The sequence below is a fragment of the Bufo gargarizans genome, chromosome 8 (assembly GCF_014858855.1).
Source record: "Bufo gargarizans isolate SCDJY-AF-19 chromosome 8, ASM1485885v1, whole genome shotgun sequence".
NCBI lineage: Eukaryota > Metazoa > Chordata > Amphibia > Anura > Bufonidae > Bufo > Bufo gargarizans.
The window spans coordinates 45232189-45255114 of record NC_058087.1 but is presented as its reverse complement, the minus strand read 5'-3'; the positions used below and the strand labels follow the sequence as shown (position 1 = coordinate 45255114).

Sequence of the window (22926 nt, the reverse complement as noted above, 5' to 3'; positions counted from 1 at the left end):
GTGGCCATGCAGTGATCCAGAGCAATACGGGTGCCTGGGACTGGGTAAGTATCGTCTATAGGAGAGGCCCGGGAATTGTGGAGGGGGGGGTATTTCTACTATTGAATAACACCTTTAGGCCTCATGCACACGACCGTTGTGTGCATCCGTATCCGTTGTTCCGTTTTCCGTGATTTTCTGCGGACCCATTGACTTTCAATGGGTCCGTTGAAAACTTGGAAAATGCACTGTTTGTCATCCGCGTCCGTGATCAGTGTTTCCTGTCCGTCCAAAAAATAGGACCTGTCCTATTTTTTTTGACGGACAACGGTTCGCAGACCCATTCAAGTCAATGAGTCCGTGAAAAAACACGGAGGCACACAAGATTGTTATCCGCGTCCGTGATCCGTGTCCGTTTTTTTCCTATCATTTTCAAGGCAAACTTGACTTAGATTTTTTTTTCACTTTTCTGGTCTGGTGATCCTCCAAAAATCAAGGAAGACACACAGAAGAAAAAACAGGATCACGGATCACGGAACCCCGTTTTGCGGACCGTGAAAAAATACTGTCAGTGTGCATGAGGCCTTAAAGAGATTGCTATTGTACAAAAGAGATTTGCTAAGGTAGTGAATGATTGTAGGTGGTGGAAAGTAGGTCTTTAAATAGTAAGGATCTCACCATCGCTCTCAAGTGCTAACACATTTTAAACTAGCAAACATTTAAAGGAGAAAAGGGTTTGTTCAGACATATTTTGTATAATTTCCCTCCCGTCAATGGTACCTGTGACAAGATCTATACTTAACTGTTCTCCACTGCTCAGTCTTCGATGGAACTCCTTCCCTGTCCATTAACTTCAACAAAGACAGGGTGATGTGCGCAGCTTGGAGATCAGCAGTGAGACCAGTCAGTGGCATGACCCCAATCGCGCAGAAGTTGACTGGCGGGGACTGGAAGCTTGATCTTAACGCGTATGGCCAGATTAAAACACTGCTTTGTGTAGATATCGTTGTTACATATTTGTTATGGTGCTCCCTGGTGTTCTTTTGATCGCCTTCTCAGAACTTCCTCCTAACCGGTCCAGTGCTGGTGGACACACATGCTCCTCTTCCTGCGCAATAGCAGAAATCACTCCACTTCCTACGTAAAGGAGAATTTGGATGTAAATCCTGATATTGAACAGGCCACCCAATAAGAGTCTGCTCACCAGCCCGGGACACATTAGGAGAAGTGATTTAAAAGAACACCAGGGGGCACTGAGACAAGTATGCAACAGCAACTTCTAGACATCGAAAGATTTTTGTAATTTGATTCAAATTAATAATTGTTATGTTTTGCATTAACTTTCAAAGAAACACAATATTCAATAGTGGGACAACACTTTTACTTGATATGGATGCTTTATTATCTTAAATATTACTTCTGCCATCAACAGCTATGGCATGTTAAATGTATTTTCTTAGAATATAAAAATACGAAATGTATTGTTTCTTTTCTTTCTCAAATATATTTTTGAATTTTATTTTAAATATCATTCAAAAAATATTCTGGGACATGCAACAGTTTTGCAGAAACCTATCCAGTAGACAAGAGCTCTGTGGAAACAGCTGATTGTTTTAAGGCTGGGTTTACATATTCAGGTTTTTATTTGCAGACAAAGCCATACAGTAGGTGGATAAAAAAATAAAATAGACTCAGATTTAGGCCCCTTTAACACAAGCGAGAATTCTGCGCGGGTACAATGCGTGTCGTGAACGCATTGCACCCACACTGAATCCGGACCCATTCATTTCAATTGGGCTGTGTAGATGAGCCTTGTTTTTCACGCATCACTTCTACGTTGCGTGAAAAATCGCAGCATGCTCTATATTGTGTGTTTTTCACGCAACTCGGGCCTCATATAAGTAAATGGGGCTGCGTAAAAAAAAAAAAAGCAAGTGCGGACGCTATGCGATTTTTGCAGATGTTGCTAAGAAGATGATGTACGGTAATTAAATAGGGATGAGGTCCATTCACTTAATTATTTTCCATTATAACATGGATATAATGGAAAATAATAGCATTCTGTATTAAAGGGATTCTGTCATCAGAAATGAGGCCTATAACCTAAACATATGGCGATGTCCCTAGTAATACACTGAATCCTAAAGTGACTTTATCAAATGCTACTGTGGCTCTATAATCATAAAAAAGAGGTTTATATCACCTGTCACTCACTTCAAAATGTGTCCAAGGGGACGTCTCATGGTGAAACTGAGGTAGGCGATGAACTGAGGTAGGCGGATATAATGAAAGGGAGGGCGGCGATTTCACTTCAGAGGGTGGCGTTGGGCACCTTTCACCATGAGACGTCCCCTTGGACACATTTTGAAGTGAGTGACAGGTGATATAAACCTCTTTTTTATGATTATAGAGCCACAGGAGCATTTGATAAAGTCACTTTAGGATTCAGTGTATTACTAGGGACATCGCCATATGTTTAGGTTATAGGACTAATTTCTGATGACAGAATCCCTTTAAAGAATGCTAAGTAAAATGTCCATTGAGGGTTAAAAAATAATTAAAAAAAATCACTCACCTCAGCTGTTATCGTCTTCTTCCTCTTGCAGGACCTGCAAAAAGACCTGCACTGACATCATCGCGCTCACCACCCTCAATGGAGATTTTACTAAGCATTCTGACTTAAAGAATGCTATTATTTTTCCTTATAACCATGTTATAATGGAAAACAATAAAGTCTACAGAACACTGAACCCAAACCCGAACTTTAGTGAAGAAGTCTTGGTTCGGATCTAGGTACCATAGTCAGTTTTTTATCACGCGCGTGCAAAACGCATTAAAATGCTTTGCAATGGAGCTGAGAAAACTGAACAATGGAATGGCAGACAAAACTGACTGAAATTGCGTGCGCACTAGCGCGGGTTACCCGCAATACATCCGGACCAAATCCGTGACGCCCATGTGCAAGAGGCCTTAGGCTATGTTCACACAACCGTATGTGTTTTGCGGTCCGCAAATAAAATAAAAATGGATGACGTCCGTATGGTATCTATTTTTTATTTTTTTTTGCAGATCCATTGTAACAATGCCTATCCGTGTCCGCAAAACGGACAAGAATAGTACATGTTCTATTTTTTTTGCAGGGCTACAGAATGGACATACGGATGCAGATAGCACACGGTGTGCTGTCTGCATTTTTTGCGGACCTATTGAAATGAATGGGTCTGCATCCTATCCGCCAAAAAAAAAATGGAACGGACATGGAAATAAAATACGTTTGTGTGAATGTAGCCTTACCTTAAGTGGCGCTGCACACAACCGTATGTATTTTGCAGTCCGCAGGGGCTCACATACTACATACCTTTCTTTTACCAGGCAGTTGACCCCTGTATGCACAGTAGAATGGTATCAGTCCTAGGTACACAGGACTATAAAGGGCCATACTACCATACTAAAAAAAAAACTGTTATACAATTAACATCTCTCTATTTTTGTTTTTCCTGCTTAGGTCTGATGCTGCAATACTGTACAATGACCGTTCTGTTCTAGAAAATCATCATGTCAGTGCCGCCTATCGTATTATGCAAGAGGATGACATGAACATATTGGTAAACTTGTCCAAAGATGACTGGAGGTAAAATATAACGTTTACTAGAATGTTTAAATCATGGCAAGACAGTTGCCCGGTAATAATTGTAGGGTTTCGCTTTGGTAGACAGGATTAGCGGACGCAGTATAGAGGCAACAACAAGCTCTGTGGATCAAACAGTTCAGTATTTTATTCACACTTTAGGCAAGTGACAAAACAAGCAGTCATAAACAAGCAAAAAGCCACCTTGCGGTGTTGGTGGAAATTCACACCATGCGGCAATTCTGCCTCAAAGAGTCCTTGACCATAGCAGCACCAACCTGTTTTCACGCCAAACAGGTAGCAAGCCTTCATCCAGACACAAGGCTCCCAGATCCCAACACAGAGACCTGGCTTCTGAGCCCAGCTGTCTATTTAAGGACAGCCAGGTGCTGCCAAAACCGGGAGCGGCACTTAAAATCCGGTCCGGTACTTGACCTCACCTGGCTGTAAATCATCCCAGCAGCACATGCTGGGAGGAAAATACCTGTTTTCCCAGACCAAACCTCTCACTGTGTCACATCATGTACAAAAAAAAAAACTATAAAATAATCTACAGAAAATAAAAACAGATTAGAAAAAAAAAATAGCCATCAGTATATGGATTTCATTAGTAAAAAATAAAAATAAGAAAATAAGAAAAAAAAAATAATGATTAGGTGATAATTTTTAATTTAAAATATTGTCCTTGCTTACATCTTTTTCATATATATTTTTTCTCAAATTCTTAATTTTAATTTTGTTAGCATTGTTTTAATCCCATAATTGGGTTTTTTATTCATTAGGAATATTTTACACAATAAGTGACTTGCATAAACACCTATTCCTGTGATGGCTAACCTCTGGCACTCCAGCTGTGGTAAAACTACAACTCCTAAGATGCACACTTGCTTGGCTGTTTTTAGAACTCCACAGAAATTAATCGAGCATGCTGGGAGTCATAGTTTCACCACAGATGGAGTGCCGACAGTTAGTCATCACTGTAAACAGTAGCCTGTGTACTAACGTGTGCACTAACAACAGGTATCACACTGCAAATAGACAGCCTGTTAAAGAGAGCCAGAGTTGTGTACTTTTCTTTTATGCTGCAAGCAATGTTGAGTGTTACATACAAGGGGTTAAATGGAGGAGATCAGAGGTTTCACTGATCTCTGACATAGGGCTCATGCACACGAACGTGTGCTACTTGTTCCGTGCATTGGGGACTGCAAATTGAGGTCCTCAATACACGGGCACCATCCGTTTAGCTGGCGCAGACTGTTGCAGACCCATTGAACTTGAATGGGTCCATTAACCATCCGCACCACAAAAAATAGAACAAGTTAATGGGTCCACATCTGTGATAAGGTACACAAATGGCCGGTGGCCTTATATTGTTGAACTGCAGTTTGCGGGCCAATAACGGTCTTGTGCATGAGCCCATAAGAACAGGTCAGCAGCTGTGTATTTTCCTGCTGGTACAAATCTTCGGAGACATAATTTCTGTGCAAAAAGTTGCGACTTTTTGCACTTTTACGCCCGGCATGGCAACTTTCTAAAAAGTGGATGTGGTGTGGACAGGTTTTAAGCTACATTCACGCAACAGTATGAATGAGTCCGCATCCGTTCCGCAATTTTGCGGAACGGGTGCGGACCTATTCATTTCTATGGGGCTGCAAAAGATGCGGACAGCACACGGTGTGCTGTCCGCATGCGTTGCTCTGTGCCGCGGCCCCGCAGAATGCACAGGGGCCGGTATCCGTGTTTTGCATAACACAACGTTAGTGTGAATGTAGCCTTTAGCGTGAGGGTGTGGCCTCCTACAGCCTGGCGTTAATTAAAGCTGAAATGTATTAAACTTTTTGATGCACAGAGGGCCAGATGCCCCTAATTTATTAAGAGGCCTGCCCTGTACCTCTTACTAATCTAGGTGCATCTCACTCCACATCGTAATACATCAAGACTGGCATCTTGATAAATTCCTCCACGGAGTTCAGATGAGGGTCATATTTATGTAACACCGGATCCACAGCAACACCTCTTCCAAGTCAGAGAAAGTCGGAGAATGTGTGAATTCTTTATTAAATGATCCCTGCACAAATAAAAATGAGTATATTTATCAGAAAGTGCACCGGGGGGCTCTTCTAAGTTTTGCTATGGGGTCCTGTGATATCTGTGTTTGTGGCCCTGTTCATATTACAGAACCATAGGGCCTCGCTCTGCTGACTTGCAGGTTCCATGAGAACCACAGCATTTACTTAATCGGTCAGTCTGTTCCTGAAACATATAAAGATTAGAGATGAACGAATCGAAGTTGACAAAGTGGAATTCGATCTGGATTTCAGGAAAAATTCAATTCGCTCCGAATTTCCTGACGCTTCATGGTAACGAATCATATTTTTTCCTAAAATGGCTGCTGTACATGTTAGGACACGGAGCAAGGAACTCTGTGAATGAGGGATCACCCACAATGCCATGCATGCAGCCAATCAGCAGCCAGCCAGCTCTGTGATATCACAGCCCTATAAATAGCCTCAGCCATCTTCGATTCAGCCATTTTCCAGTTTACTTAGTGCAGGGAGAAATGTTAGCAGGCGCTAGGGACAGTGCTAGGAAAGACTTGAAAACTTTTATTTTGCTGAATAGAAGTTCAGGGAAAGATCATTAGAAGTGTACGATAAGGATAGGGAGGAATTATTCCACAGAATTTAAGCAGAACAGGGTCCAATAGGGTAATGTACAGCCTGGGTAATAGGAACAATCCTATTACACCTTACTGCACTGACTGGGGATCCAAATTGCCATTATACTGCTGCTTTCAGGTTTGCAATAGATGATACCTCTGTAATTCCAGCAAACCTTTATTGTTTTTGAGGTGCAAGTGGTGTGTGATACAGCCATTAACAGTGTGTATTACTAGGAAATATTTCTACGTCTTATTAGCCCTTATGCGGTGCAATTATATGTTCTAAAGCCATTTTTAGCGTGTATTAGTGGGAAAAAAAAGGGCTTATTAGCCGTTCAGCAGTGCAGTTATATGTTCTAAAGCCTTTTTTTGGGGTGTATTAGTGGGAAAAAATAAGGGCTTATTTGCCGTTCAGCGGTGCAGTTATATGTTCTAAAGCCTTTTTTGGGGTGTATTAGTGGAAAAAAAGGGGCTTATTAGCCATTGTGTGGTGAAGTGAGAAAATTACAGCCTTTTTTGGGGTGTATTAGTTTCTTTTTTATTTATTTATTTGATCTAACAGTATGTCAGACAGAGAAGTCACAGGCCCTGCACAGGGGAGGGGCAGAGGCATAAATGTTCCTGGAGAAGGGACAGGTCGCAGCAGAGTAAGGGGGCGTGGTAGCAGGCGTCACTTCAAGAGGCCTGAGCTCCCAGTGTCATCTAGTGGTCGTGTCTTGACCAGCAACCCAGCGGTTCTTGAATGGTTGACTCAGTCATCCACTTTGTCACAAGTGACATCAGACACCCCCAGCCAAGAGTCGGTGGGTTCGTCAGACACAACCCTTAGTTGGCATGGCCCAGGAGAAGGCCCTGTGCCCTCACCTGTCCTCAACTTGCCTCTGTCCTTTTCTGTTCCCTCAGCCAGAGAAGTATTATATGCTGTGGGCTCAGCTCCACTATACAGCAAGGACGAGCTACTAGAGGACAGTCAGCAGCTACTGCCCAGCCAAGATCTGGAGGAGACATCTGCCACTTCCTCCACTAGGCGTGCAAGTAGTGATGAGGAGAGTGGCGTAGGAGCTGGTGTTGCGAGCGTTCAGGCTCCTGGCTCAGAGACGGTTGAGGAGGACATCAGTGATGTGCAGACAGTACTGGATGATGATGTAGCCGATCGCAATTGGGAGCAGGGTGACGAAGGGGCTTTATCGTCATCGGGAGAAGAGGGTGGTAGCTTGTGCGCGAGGCAGCGGCGGAGCCAGCAAGTCGGTACCGTGGCCAGGAGTCAGCAGGGTCGCAGCAGTGGGAGGTCGGGAGCCAAACGTGCTCGGGGTAGACCACCCGCTTCGCAGGAGCCTACCTGCCCGGAAAGTAGTGGTGCAGGAGTTAACAGAGGCAGCTGCGGTAGCAGTCAGTTAGTGCGGAGTGTTGGGGGTAAAATCACCTACTTGGTGGTGTGGCAGTTTTTTGTTAAGCAGCCGGAGGAGGTGAACATGGCCATTTGTAGTATCTGAGGGCAGAAGGTGAAGCGTGGCCAGGGTGCCAATGTTGGCACCACGGGCCTGCGTCAAGATATGCAGCGTCACCATAAAATGGCCTGGGAGAACCGTGGCTCCAATGTAGTGGTCCAACTTGCCACAGCAACCGCTGCATCACCCAGTGGCACGCAGCCGATTTTAGGCAGTCAAGGCTCCACTACCTCAGCCGAAGGGAGCTGTCTGTCCTTCCCATCATCTACTGGTCCTGATGCTCCTGCTCCTCGCCCTCCTACTACTCGTCAGTCATTTCGTCAGCAATCGATCACCGAAACGATTGCAAAGAGACAACAGTATGCGTGCACTCATCCAACGGCGCAGAAGCTGAATGTGCTCCTGGCCAAGTTGATGGTGCTGCAGTCCATTCCTTTCCAAGTGGTGGACTCTGCACCTTTCAGAGAACTAATGGCTTGTGCCGAGCCGAGGTGTAGAGTCTTAAGCCGTAATTTCTTTGCCAAAAAGGCAGTACCAGCCCTGCACACACATGTAGAACAGAAGGTGGGCCAGTCCTTGAGCCTGTCGGTGTCTGCCAAAGTGCAGCGGTAGCGCCGACGTGTGGAGCTGTAACTACAGTCAGGGACAATACATGTCCTTCACAGCCCACTGTGTGAATGTGGTTCCTGCACAGCCACACCAGCAACTAGGCCAAGTGATGCCGCTTCCGCCTCCACGTTCTCACGCCGTTGGTCCTGCGACAATATCCGCTTCTGCCTCCTCATCCTCCACCATGTCCTCAACCTCCACTGCAGGGACAATTCACAGTGCCCCTCCAGCATACCACATGTGCAGGGCATGGATGTGTCACGCTCTTCTGCACCTCGTTTGCCTGGGCGAACTCAGTCACATAGGGGAGGAACTGCTCCGTGTCCTTCATCAAGAAATCGAATCCTGGCTTTCTCCGTGACAACTCAAAATCTGAACCATTGTGACCGACAACGGGAAGAACATGGTGTCTGCCCTGCATGTCACACATGTTCAATCTGGTTGTCAAGCGTTTCCTGAAGTCTTCCAACCATCTGCAAGACATCCTAAAAATGGCAGGAAACTTTGCATGCACTTCAGCCACTTGTACACCGCAAAGCACACCCTCCTTGAGCTGCAGCGGCAGAACGGCATCTCCCAACATAGGCTAAAATGCGACGTTTCCACCCGTTGGAATTCCACCCTGCATATGTTGGACCGACTATACGAACAGAGGAAGGCCATAAACAATTTCTTGATGATCCAAGCGGACAGGAGTACTCCCCTGTGTAACTTCGATGTCAGACAGTGGCAACTCATGCGTTACACCTGCCATTTGCTCAGGCCCTTTGAGGAGGCCACGTTATTTGTCAATCTCCAGGACTATAGGATGAACAACATCATACCACAAATTCATGTCCTGGAAAAGATGCTGGTAAATCTGGCTGGTCAGGGGACTGGAGACATGGCACCTCGATTTCACGGCCACATGAGCCCTGTGGGGGCTGAACTGGAGGAGGAGGAGGAGGAGGACCTTGGAGCGCAAGCAATGTGTAGCGAAATAGGTGGTTTTCCTACACAGGTGACAGTAGTGGAGAAGCAGGAGCTGCCGGAGGAGCAAGAGGGAGGTGAAGAAGACGAGGCAGAGGACCCAGACACACCGTGGCAGTATGCAATGGAGATGGAGGCAGGGAGTCCCTACGAGTCACTTACGCAAATGGCCCGATGCATGCTCTCTTGTTTGTGTAGTGACAGCTGAATTGTCACCATTCGGCGGAGGGATGAATACTGGCTCTCCACCATGTTAGGTCCTCGCTACCGGTACAAAATGGGGGCCTTTTTTACACCCGCTGAGAGGGAGGACAAACTGAAATACTATTAAGACATCTTATGTAGTCAGTTGGCTGCTGCCTATCTGCATGATTGTCCATCCTCTCACAGGTCTGACCGGGGGGGGGGGGGGACCTCAGCGCTCATGTTCCACTGCCATGGCTGCTGTGGCGGGGTAGGGGGGGGGGGGTTGGAGCAGCTCCAGCTCCATCAGCAGCAACTTGAGTCTAGAGTTGCTGATAAGCAGCTTTCTTCACCCCCCTACTGAAGAAACTACTCACTAGCAGCAGCTAGACCTGGAGCAGAACCTTAACCAGCAGGTGGTGGCATACTTGGACAGAACCCTGCCACCCCACATTGAAGATCCGCTGGACTACTGGGCAGCAAAACTCGATTTGTGGCCGCAACTGGCCGGGTTTGCCCTGGAAAAGCTGTCCTGACTGGCCAGTAGTGTGGCATCAGAGCGGGTGTTTAGTGCGGTGGGGGCCTGTCATGCCCTGCTCAGGCTATGTGCACAGGTCTGCCAGGTTAGCAGCACGTGTGTAGACTTTTTGTTTTGGAATTGAGCTATTTCCACCTTCCTTTAGGTGCACTGGATGGGGTCGTTGGTTTGAGTTTAAATTATGCCCACTCCCAGTGTCCTGTGCGGGTTATAGCTTCTGTTTGGCTCAGAGGAAAGAAGGAAGGATTTACTGTTCCTGCTCAGTAAATATAAGTTGGTTTTGGCTGTTAGAGAGACGCCTGCCCCCTCCAGGTCCTGAGGGAGCAGGCTGCCTCTTTCCCCCTTTCACCATCTTAGGGATTCTAGGGAATCTTCAGCCTAGGCACGAGGACACGTTTTTTCCCACCTTCAGGGTCTGAACGTGGGCATGGAAGTCTAGGGAGAGCTGGTAGGGATTTGTCAGGTGGTGACCTCTATCCCCAGCTTCTTGCCTAGACACTTGTTTGTTTATATCCTGTGTATCTTGTATCCTGTCTGCCGTGACAGGGCCAAGAAGAACGTGTCTTTCCACCCAAAATGTGGAGAGACAGACCTTTGTCAAGATTAATCAGGCGTGGATCAGCCAGGATTTCCACCCACCAATGCCTGATGCATCAGATTAGATCATCCATGCTGCCTCACCGAAACCTTGACAAAAGAGATCGGTTTCTTCTGGCTACCTGCCTCATCTACTATTCTGATGCTGCCACCCGCCTAATGCCGCACATATGATGCCAAGTGTTCCTTCTTACACCCACCATCGTCACCTTGCCAGTCTGTGGCCTCATCATGCTGCTGCTGCCTCCTCCACACTCTGTCATTGTGCCCCTCTGTGGCCTCCTTGTTTTGCTGCTGCTGCCACCTCCACACTATGTCACCTTGCCAGTCTGTGGCATCCTTATGCTGCTGCCACCTCCACACTATGTCACCTTGCCAGTCTGTGGCCTCCTCATGCTGCTGCTAACTCAACACTATATCACTGGGCTACTACTTCTCAAGCTGTTCTCCCACCCTCCCCACTCCATGACTGGGCCACTATTTTGCCTTTTTGGCCTGGTTGTCTTCATCATTTATTTGACCCTTACTGTTATTGCCACCCACCTCCTCACTCTGTCACAGGATCACTCTGTGGTCTCCTCATGCTGCTGCTAAATCAACACTATGTCACTGGGCCACTCTGTAGCCTCTGTAACACCCCTGAGTTGTGTTACTACAGACCTCTACCCCGCTACTATCTAAGAGCTCCACATTTAAAGTAGAAGTATTCATTACTGCCAATGATTGCCAAAACCTGCTGGGACCAAGAGACCAAAGCTGTATACTGCTTGGATGCAAGTTATGTCAAGTAAAGAAATGTTTGAACTTCATCTAAAGGTCTGGACATTATTTATTATGCCAAGTTCCTCTATTACTCCTACTATCACTACACTCAAATTTATTGCAAGTGAGCCAGGAGCCAGGAGTCTGGCCATACCCAGGAAGGAGACACTACCACAACTACCACAAAACTACATTATAGGCCATTACACCACTCTTGCATTCCTAAACTGGGACGTGCGTTATAACACCTTGGAAGGGCCCTGGGATAGTACCCTGCGCACGCTGCAATTGGCGTCATGACAAATACAGAATATTATCCACCTGACCCTGGCACTGCATTAAAGTGGAGTCAGCGAACCTGTTTCTGGTCACTGCACCTCCTCATGCTGCTGCTGCTTCTACCACCTCCACACTATGTCACCTTGCCTTGCCTCCACACTCTGAAATTGTGCCACTCTGTGGCTTCCGCATGCTGCTGCTGCCACCTCCACAATATGTCACCTTGCCACTCTGTGATCTCCTCATGCTGCTGCTGCTGCTAAATCAACATTATGTCACTGGGCCACTCTGTGGCCTCCTCATGCTGCTGCTAACTCAACACTATATCACTGGGCCACTCTGTGGCCTTCTCATGCTGCTGCCACCTCCACACTATGTCACCTTGCCAGTCTGTGGCCTCCTTATGTTGCTGCCACCTCCACACTATGTCACCTTGCCAGTCTGTGGCCTTCTCATGCTGCTGCCACCTCAACACTATGTAAATGGGCCACTCTGTGGTCTACTCATGCTGCTGCTGCCACCTCCACACTATGTCAATGGGCCATTCTGTGGTCTTCTCATGCTGCTGCTACCTCAACACTATATCATTGGGCCACTCTGTGGACTTCTCAAGCTGTTCTCCCACCCACCCCACTCCATGACTGAGCCACAATTTTGCCTTCTTGGCCTGGTTGACATCATCATTTAATTGACCCTTCTTCTGATCTGTCAGAAGGAAGGAAAAATGAGACGCACAACGGATCCTATCTGTGTAGCAGCTGTAAGGCCTGTATGGTCCAATCAGAATTGGCTTATGATTTGGTAGCCAAAATCAGGAGTGGGTACAAAACACAGAAGACATGCAAATATTCCATTCAAGTGTCATCTATGTTTTAGATCCACTACTGTTTCTTTTTTTGGGCTTTAGCAATACTGATGAATTACTGACCGAATGCTGACCGAGTGAAGGCGGATGCTCAACAGACAGGATAATATTTTTTTTTTTGTGGGTTATTGTTCTGATGGATCAGAGGATGGGCAAAATAATCAGTGATGTCAACACAAACTTACTGCTGAGACCCTCTCCACTCTGTGGGGGGGGCTCTACTTGTATAAGCATTTAATAGAACAGGTTCTGTAGACATCTATGTGGAATCAGCTGATGATGGTGTAAATGGAGTGCGCTTCTTCTTGACTCTAACATTGACCTGTAAGGCTGAGTTCATACTTGAGTTATTTGGTCAGTTTTGGCACCGTAACTGCCCTAATAAATGAAGTGTGCAGGGATTCTAATAGTGACGCCTAGCTGTTTTTTAACGCGATTCACAGCAAATAAATTCGGATCGGATCAAATCTTTTCGAAAATTTTGGCGAACGGGCTGGATCGAATTTTTAAGAAATATGCTTATTTATGATAACGATAGTTGAAAGAGGTTGTTAAAGTTCGTAGAGATAAATTTGGGAAAAAGCAGGCGGTGTGATAAATAACTATTGCTTACTTGCTAGATCTCCTGCTGCCCCAGTACTACTGCTCCCGTGCTCCCCTCTAATCACTGGCCTAAGCGGTTTCATTCCATATTTTGCTGAGGCTAGTAATTGGCTGCTGCAATCTCATGGGTAAACGGCCATTGCTGCAGCCAATTATACAAAGACTGATAAGGAACACCAGAGCAGCGGTGAGGGATGTAATAGGCAGGTATTGGATCTTTTGTTATTTATCACATTGCCTGTCTTTGCTTTTGCACATTTAAGGCTACTTTCACACTTGCGGCAGAGAGATCCGGCAAGCAGTTCCATCGCCGGAACTGCCTGCCGGATCAGGCAAAATGTGGCTAACTGATGGCATTAGTAAGACTGATCAGGATCCTGATCAGTCTTAAAAATGCCTGATCAGTCGAAAAAATGCATTGAAATGCCGGATCCGTCTTTCCGGTGTCATCCGGCAAAACGGATCTGGCATTTATTTTTTTCACCTTTTTTTCAGTCTGTGCATGTGCAGACCGGAAGGACGGATCCGGCATTCCGGTATTATGAATGCCGGATCCAGCACTAATACATTCCTTTGGGAAAAAATGCCGGATCAGGCATTCAGGCAAGTCTTCAGTTTTTTTCGCCGGAGATAGAACCGTAGCATGCTGCGGTTTTCTCTTTTGCCTGATCAGTCAAAACGACTGAACTGAAGAAATCCTGATGCAAACTGAACGGATTTCTCTCCATTCAGAATGCATGGGGATAAAACTTAACAGTTCTTTTCCGGTATAGAGCCCATGGAACAGTTGCACTGAGGATGTAAGAACATTTCTTGAATTTTTATTATGTAAATATCTTAAAATATAAACAAATAAAAGAAAAGTTCTGTTCTTATTATATGAAATTCATATGTAATCACATACTGTAAGGCCTCATGCACACGACCGTTGTGTGCATCCGTGTCCGTTGTTCCGTTTTTTCCGTGATTTTCTGCGGACCCATTGACTTTCAATGGGTCCGTTGAAAACTCGGAAAATGCACTGTTTGTCATCCGCGTCCGTGATCCGTGTTTCCTGTCCGTCAAAAAAATATGACCTGTCCTATTTTTTTGACGGACAATGGTTCACGGACCCATTCAAGTCAATGGGTCCGTGAAAAAACATGGAGGCACACAGGAATTCCATCCGCGTCTGTGATCCGTGTCCGTAGGCTACTTTAGCACAGACGGATCCGCAGATCTGTCTGCATACAGCTTTTTCAGAGCTGAGTTTTCACATCGTGAAAACTCAGATCCGACAGTATATTCTAACACAGAGGCGTTCCCATAGTGATGGGGACGCTTCAAGTTAGAATATACTAAGAACTGTGTACATGACTGCCCCCTGCTGCCTGGCAGCATCCGATCTCTTACAGGGGGCTGTGATCCTGTGATCCGAATTTTAGAAGCATTATACTTACCTGCTGCGCTGTCTGTGACCGGCCGGGCGCTCCTCCTACTGGTTGCCATTGTTAGCAGTAGCGTCCTGGTTGCCATTGTTACCGATCGGAGCCCCAGCGATTAAGCTGGGACTCCGATCAGAACTCTCCGCTGCCACCAATGATGGGGGGGATTTTAATTAGGGGGGGGGAGAGGGGAGGCCGCACTGGCCACCAATAAATTTAATACAGGGGAGGGGGGGCCGGGGGGGGCCGCACTGGCCACCAATGAATTTAAAAGAGGGAAGGGAGGAAGGGGGGCTGCACTGGCCACCAATGAATTTAAAACTGGGGAGGGAGGGGGGCCGCACTGGCCACCAATGAATTTAATACTGGGGAGGGAGGGAGGGGGGCCGCACTGGCCACCAATGAATTTAAAACTGGGAAGGAAGGGGGGTCTGGCCCCCTGCTGCCTGGCAGCACCTGATCTCTTACAGGAGGCTATGATATGCACAATTAACCCCTCAGGTGCGGCACCTGAGAGGTTAATTGTGCGGATCACAGCCCCCTGTAAGAGATTGGGTGCTGCCAGGCAGCAGTCATGTCCACAGTTCTTAGTATATTCTAACTTGAAGCGTCCCCATCACCATGGGAACGCCTCTGTGTTAGAATATACTGTCGGATCTGAGTTTTCACAATGTAACTCAAATCCGATGGTATATTCTAACATAGAGGCGTTCCCATGGTGATGGGGACGCTTCAAGTTAAAATATACCATCGGATTGGAGAAAACTCCGATAGGGACTCCTGACTTTACATTGAAAGTCAATGGGGGACGGATCCGTTTGCAATTGCACCATATTGTGTCAACGTCAAACGGATCCGTCCCCATTGACTTGCATTGTAAGTCAGGACGGATCCGTTTGGCTCCGCACGGCCAGGCGGACAACCAAAAAACAGACACAGATCACGGAACAACGGAACCCCGTTTTGCGGACCATGAAAAAATACTGTTGTGTGCATGAGGCCTAAGTCTGAATATATTTGAACGGTTTGTCAGCAAACTTTTGCTAGATTCTAATGCTATGCTTTACAATTTTGTTTTACAGAGACTTGAGAACACTAGTGATTGAGATGGTTCTATCTACAGATATGTCCGGTCATTTCCAGCAGATAAAGACCATGAGAAATACCTTACAGCAGCCAGAAGGGTAAAGAATACACCCATCATCTTTATTCAAGTAGTATAAGCCTTCCTGCAATGCAAAAACTTTAAAAACAAAGTAAAAGTACAGAAAGTACACCTGAGCATCGAAAAGAGGGAATATGTCCATGACCCCCATGGAGATCAATCTGTCGTCAGGGGCTGGACCTGCTCCCGCTGGATATTTGAGCTAGAGCCAATGCATGTTCACAAAATTAAAAGTGCACGGGTTCTAGTTCAACAATTGACACACTGGCCCTATTAGGCTTTAACCAGTCGCTCCCTTATTTGACTGAAAAGTTACAATTCTATTGGCATGGCATGGCAATTCCAAAATTAAAGGGCTACAGATTCAATACAGATGAAATGGTGCTTGTAAATAATTTCTAGCACTATATATGTATATACAGTAAATATAGTGATTCACACACTGCTGGTGCCTACCTGACCACTCTCCTTTCTGTTTACTCTTCTTTGTTAATGTCATGTGCCTCTGGCATCCTCATTGATGTCACATCATAAAGTAAGAGAGATAACAGGAAGGACGGTGGCATGGTAGGTACCAGCAATGTTTGAACAGCAAAGACTTATTAAAGGGAGTCTGTCAGCAGTTTTGATCATGCTGAACTGGAGACAGCAGTAGTTAGGGGCTGGGGAGAGCAGAAGAAAGATTTCTTTTGGAGAGCTTTTCTCATCTGGATAGTGTGAATATGAATTAGCCAGATTCTGCTCCTGCAAAAGTTTCACTGTGAAGTCCCCTCTTCATTAAGTTGCATCACAGCCCCTCCCCTCTGTTCTGAGTGACAGCTCTAGCATCCAACCAGAAACCAGTACATCTTTCACCTGGGGCCGAGGGGAGGGACTGTGAAGCAGGTCAATGCAGATAGCACTTCACAGTGAAGCTCTGCCTTCAGTGCACTTGAAGGAGCAGAATCTGGAAATAGAAAAGTTCATATTCAAACTACCCCTGACATAAAAAGCTCCATAAAAGGTATGTTTGTCTTGCTCTCCTGAGTCCCTACCTAGTGCTGTCAGCAGTTTGGCATGGCCAAAACTGCTGACAGACTCACTTTAAGGTTTGGTTTACTATTTATTAATATGGAGCCATAGGGTCGCTGTGTCTTACAGTACAGGCAAAAAAGAGACAATGCAGCAGCACCCTGCAAATCAGATAAAGTACAATAATGCCAAAAATGATAGTGCTAATGCTACGCTTATTTATAAAGTGAGATGCTTGGCCAATGCATTTTGTACAAAAACATCTGAGCCCGTCTGCCGTACGTCAAGGCGATCTCTGTTAGACGGGTCCTAACACTAAATACTACCTGTTATGCGCCATAATGGCCGCCATAAAGTTCAGGGAGTGTTGGATCCACATGCATGCTGGATCCACTCTGCTTTTTACAATTTTTGGTGCCATGATGGCCTCCATTACAAGGGACACAAGTACCAACATGCATGCCGAGCCCACTCTATACCTTTCCTTGTGCCAGACAGCTTCCAATGAATGCAGTGAGAGCAGGCAACAGCTTTATACTGAAACTAATTAAAATCAACCTATGGGGCAGACAGACTAATCAGGAGTGCACGACTCGCTGGAGTGCCACATCTCCAGCATTGTAAATCTGCAAAAAATGGGATCAGTCAGCACTTCCCAGTGCGCAGGTGCACGCTGCCATGGCAAAGACCTAGAGGAAAAAAAGAGACAATGCAGCAGCACCCTGCAAATCAGATAAAGTGCACAACAGGTAGTATTTAGTGTTAGGACCCATCTAACAGAGATCGCCTTGATGTACGGCAGACGGGCTAGGATGGTTTTGTACAAAATGCATTGGCCAAGCATCTCACTTTATAAATAAGCGTAGCATTAGCACTATAATTTTTGGCATTATTGTACTTTATCTGATTTGCAGGGTGCTGCTGCATTGTCTCTTTCTTTCCTCTAGGTCTTTGCCATGGCGGCGTGCACCTGCGCACTGGGAGGTGCTGACTAACCCCCTTTTTTTTGCATATTTACAGTACAGGCTCCATGCACACAATTTTACCATGAGCACAAGGCTTAGACTACAAATATTACCTGGCCATAAAATTCCTTTAGTTGTCCTCTTCTGCATTATATTGGTCTAGCACAGGCATGCTCAACCTGCGGCCCTCCAGCTGTTACAAAACTACAACTTCCATCATTCTCGGACAGCCTACAGCTATCAGCCTACAGAAGGGCATGGTGGGAGTTGTAGTTTTACAACAGCTGGAGGGCCGCAGGTTGAGCATCCCTGGTCTAGCAGATGCTGGATACCCAAAGGTGATCAATTATGATACCAATGGGAATTATCACCCATATTTCACCAGACCCTGAATGGCATAGAGATATGCAGAGTAACACTCCACCTCCATCCATTTGGTGCATGCCCTGTAAGTTCTGGCATTATATTCATAAAAACAACAGGCTCAGGATGAACAGTGACAGAACAGTGCCGCAGTGCATGTTATAGAATAATACAGGGAAAATACTTTTACTATTTCAATTAAACAATGCCATTGAGACTGCAATGCTTGGAGTGTCCTGAAAAATCGGTATATTATGACTGACCATGTGAATGTGAACAGTCATATATTATGAGTTTTCTATAGCGTTATTAGTAGATAAATCAGCAATAGACCGGCCTTGATGAGAACTACTGAATGGTTCTTCCGTTCAATGCCACGGCTTCATTTCAGGACAAGATTGAATTGTTTTCTTTATTTCACAGAATAGACAAATCGAAAGCCATGTCCTTGATTCTCCATGCTGCTGATATCAGTCATCCTGCAAAAACATGGGACATGCATCAGCGGTGGACGGACCTACTGATGGAGGAGTTTTTCAGACAGGTGCTAGTTCAATATTCCATTCACTATCTTATATCCAGCATCACTTTCCTATTTTGCTTTCCATTCACACTATATACTGCTATAGGGCTAGATCCTCTCCTGATTTAGGCTGAGTGTCCTGGTCCGCATTTATTAAGCCGTTAATGTCAAAACTATGTCCAACATTTCAGCTGTAAAATTTGGTACTTTTCCAAAATTTAAAACATGCCTTGTAGTTTACAAGGAAATGGTCTCCTTATCGCCAGCAGAGATTTAATTTCCTCACTGTTAAATAGGTCACAAACAAAATGATTTAGAGGCAAGCTCCTTTTAATACAGTTCGTATAAATTGCTTTAAACAGTTTGTCCCATGAGCGTTGATCTGTTCATGTACAATGGTCTTGTCTGAGAGTATCACTATTCTAATTTTTACTTCCAATATTTAAGGGGTGGTCTCATTAAAAATGGAATTGTAAGGCAGCTCTCACCTGCAGTAGTTAGATCACCTGTGGTGCACGGATGCCGCACCTGGATGCGGTGAAATCCAGAAAACAGAGAAGAAAAATCCGGCTCACTTCAGGTGAAGTATTGTAACTTTATTCCAGCGTATAAAAATCTGTATACAAGTGTACATAAATCGACGCGTTTCAGACCTCTTGGATATATGGGTCCTTCCTCATGATGAACAAGTTTGTCATGAGGAAGGACCCATATATCCAAGAGGTCTGAAACGCGTCGATTTATGTACACTTGTATACGGATTTGAATACGCTGGAATAAAGTTACAATACTTCACCTGAAGTGAGCCGGATTTTTCTTCTCTGTTTTCTCATTAAAAATAGTCTACATTTCTCATCCGTATCATTGGGGGACACAGGCTTGATCGTGGGTATAGCTGCTGCCTCTAGGAGGCGACACTAAGCACAAAAGTGTAAGCTCCTCCTTCCAGCTATACCATTCCTACAGGGACTAAGCTAAAACAGTTTTAGCTTAGTGTCTGTAGGAGGCAGACCTCCCTGCTTTGCAGGTCTGCTGATTTTTTTCCCCTTTTTTCTTTTCTTCCAGCGGGATTACAGGCAGTCCTAGCTGCCTGCACTCCCACCCAGGAGACGGGAGAACAGGGGGTCCCCAAGCCCACTGCTCCTTCCCGGTCTCCAGAAGACAAGGAGGACCAGAGGTTCCTAAAGCTTCTGCATCCCGCCAGCCTTCGGGTCACCACCGCTGCCCACGATAACTCCCCTCTGTTCCGGTGTAGCGGCCCTCACCAAGGGGCTGCACACCGAAGGTGGTGACCTGGCTGGAACCAGGGGAGAAGAACACGCCAGACAGATAAGTATTCCTGTCTCCAAACCCCCCCTCTCCCACCTCCCCCTTCTCAGGTTACTGGCTAGATGGGGAAAGAGTTAACAGCTGCGTGACAGCTCTCCTGTGGGGGTGGGGGTGGGCTGAAAGGAAGCCCTCTGTACTTGCCAAGCTTCTTTCTGGGTACTGCACTCCCCCCCCCCCCCTCCCAGTGCCACCTGCCCGCCTGCCCACCTGTTTCTCGCAGAGTGCCGCTATTCTCCTTCGCCGGGCCTGCTTGTAAATTGAGGCCCTGGCTTCTACTGCGGCCTACTTCTGATCCGCGGGTACTTCTCACCCAGCTGACATCTCCACTCGGCCAGGGCTCCTTGCGGCAGCACCGCTGTAAGGGGGATGTAGGGGAGAGTCCTGGGGAGTCAGTTGGTGCGCTATCAGGAGGACCTGTGCTCCTTTTTCATTATCGCGGGTGGCCGACTCCATTATGGGGGCTGGGCATGAGTTCTTCAAACCCAGGCCCCAAAGCCGGCGGTCACTTCCGTGTGACATTTTGCATGTGCTTCTTGTCGCTCAAAATTCCCATTCGGTCAGTCCCCCTCCGTTCCTCTTGCTCTGCTCCACCACCCAGTGCCTCTGATCCTGTCCCAATCGCCCCCCCCCCCCTGCCCAGCCCATGTTAGAGCTGGAGTGGGTGCGCTCTCTGTCTAAGATGGTGCAGGTCGTTTCCCATTCCAACAGGGCCATTGTGGAAATGCTGGGGCATTTGGCCACGCGGCCACTCTCTGATCAGTCAGACTCTGGGGACCCCTCTGCTGCTCCCCATCGCGGCCATCCTGCAAAACAGGCCAGACCACCCTCTCCTCAAAGGGCGTATGCGTCCCCCATTTCATCTCGCTCCGAAGCATCCTCATTAGAAGAGGCGTGTTCTGAGGAAAAGTTGTCAGACGCGAACTTTGTCTCACCAGAGGACCAGTCTTCCAAACTGTCCGCTATGGTAGACAATCTCATCGCAGCAGTTATATAAACCGTACAGGTTGAGAAACCTGCGCCCTCATCTGCTGGTTCTGGTTTTTCATTCAGATGATCCCGTCGCTCGCCAAAGGTGTTCCCCAACCACCCAGAGTTTGATTCCTCCCTTTCCAAGGAATGGAACTTCCCTGACAGGCGTTTTGCTTTATCGAAACGTTTAGACATCTTATATCCCTTTCTAGAGGAATGGACAAAGAAGTGGCGTCTTCTTCTATTGTTGACCCTCCAGTATCCCGCCTGGCTAAAAATACCACCTTGCCTATGGAGGATGGGGCTTCCTTCTCGGACCCAAGGGATAAGAAATTGGAATCTTTTGCCAAATCTTCTTTTGAAGCAGTTGGCACTGCCCTGCGCCCGGTTTTTACCTCGACATGGGTTAGTAAGTCTATGACCGAGTGGGCAAACAAGCTACGTCAGAGCCTCGCCTCTATGGAAATGGCCAGGCTTTTGGCCCACTCTTCAGCCCTTTTGGTGGCTATTCGCCGTACACTGTGGCTATCATGCTGGGCGGCGGATAATGCTTCTAAACGGGCCTGGACGTTTCTACCCTTTGCAGGTAGCAGACTTTTCGGCAAGCGTCTGGAAGAGATTTTCTCTGATGCTACACGGGGTAAAAGCACCCATTTGTGGCAGCGCAGACCTCTTTTTCGGCCCTTTCAGAGTTCCTCCAGCCCAAAGTGGTTAGCCGACAAATCTGCCCCAGAGCAGAAGCGCAAGCTACCTTTCAAGCCTCGCCCACCCTGGCGTCCTCGCCAGCAGGGCTCCAAGCCCTATACCCCCAAGTCCTCCTCTGCATGACGGGTGGCCTCTGGGGCCCCCCGGTCGAGTGGGAGGTCATCATCTTCATCTATTCCAGCATGTCTGGCTAGCTCACGTCTCGGATGCCTGGGTGCGAGATGTCATATCGGAGGGTTACAAACTGGAGTTCTGATCCCCACCTCTGCCCCGGTTTTTTCGCTCGTGTTCCTCGACCTCTCCCTCTGCCGCCCATTCCTTTTTTCAGGCTATTCTCACCCTTCTGCGGCAGTGAGTGATTGTTCCAGTTCCGCCTCAAGACCATTTTTGCGGATTCTACTCCAATCTCTTTGTAGTCCCCAAGGAGGGTACGGTCCATCCCATCCTAGACATCAAAGCCCTCAACTGATTCCTTTGGCTCCCCCGCTTCTGGATGGAGTACCTGCGTTCGGTCATTGCATCCATGGATCCAGGGGAGTATCTGTCCTTGATAGACATCAAGGACGCCTACCTCCATGTTCCCATCTGTGTCGGTCACCAGAAATATCTTCAGTTCACAGTGGGACCTTTTCATTACCAGTTTGTGGCCCTCCCGTTCGGTCTTTCCACAGCTCCCAGACCTTACCAAGATTCTTGCCTCAGTCATGGCTCTGCTTCATGGCAGGGGGATAGTGGCCATTCCGTACTTGGACGATATCCTGATCAAGGGTCTGTCATTCCAGGCAACGGCGGACAGCCTGCGCATCATCCAGGACACCCTGGAACACTTCGGTGGGGTTCTGAACCTATCAAAGTCATGTCTTCATCCATCTCGGCAGCTGATGTTTCTGGGCATGCTGTTCGACACCGATTGGGCCAAGATATTCTTGCCCCCGTAAAAACTCTCCACTCTCCGTCGTCAGATCCTCTCTTTGTTGCGGCCTCAGCCTCTTCCCATTTGTCAGTGCATGAGGGCTCTGGGCCACATGGTATCTTCCTTCGAAGCAGTGCCTTATGCTCAGTTCCATACCAGGGCTCTTCAGCGGTGCATTCTGACCATTTAGGACTGTTCCCCAGCCTCCCTGGATCGACTCATCCGTCTCCCTGCCCTGACGCGCCGAGACCTTCGGTGATGGTCTCTGATGCTGACGTCAGGCCGCTCCTTCCTTCCCCTCCGCTGGATAGTGTTGACGATGAACTCTAGTCTCCAGGGCTGGTGGGGGAGTTCTGGACAATCTCCCGGTCCTGGGCTCCTGGTCCCATGAGGAACGCCAACTTCCGATCTATATTCTGGAATTGCGGGCGATTCGT

The 22926-nt window shown here is 47.0% G+C and overlaps 1 protein-coding gene across 5 annotated transcripts in view; it reads left to right on the top strand.

The window, feature by feature from the left end:
- Nucleotides 1–22926, top strand: part of PDE1A (phosphodiesterase 1A) — a 386882-nt gene that overhangs the window by 337379 nt on the left and 26577 nt on the right. For 4 of the 5 annotated variants that reach the window (XM_044303311.1, XM_044303313.1, XM_044303312.1 and 1 more), the window contains exons 8-10: nucleotides 3485–3610; nucleotides 15629–15730; nucleotides 18474–18594. In XM_044303311.1, the coding sequence (XP_044159246.1) occupies nucleotides 3485–3610; nucleotides 15629–15730; nucleotides 18474–18594 (349 nt within the window). Of the gene's footprint in view, nucleotides 1–3484; nucleotides 3611–15628; nucleotides 15731–18473; nucleotides 18597–22926 lie in introns of all 5 variants that reach the window. The other variant, XR_006391047.1, reaches the window with a different exon arrangement.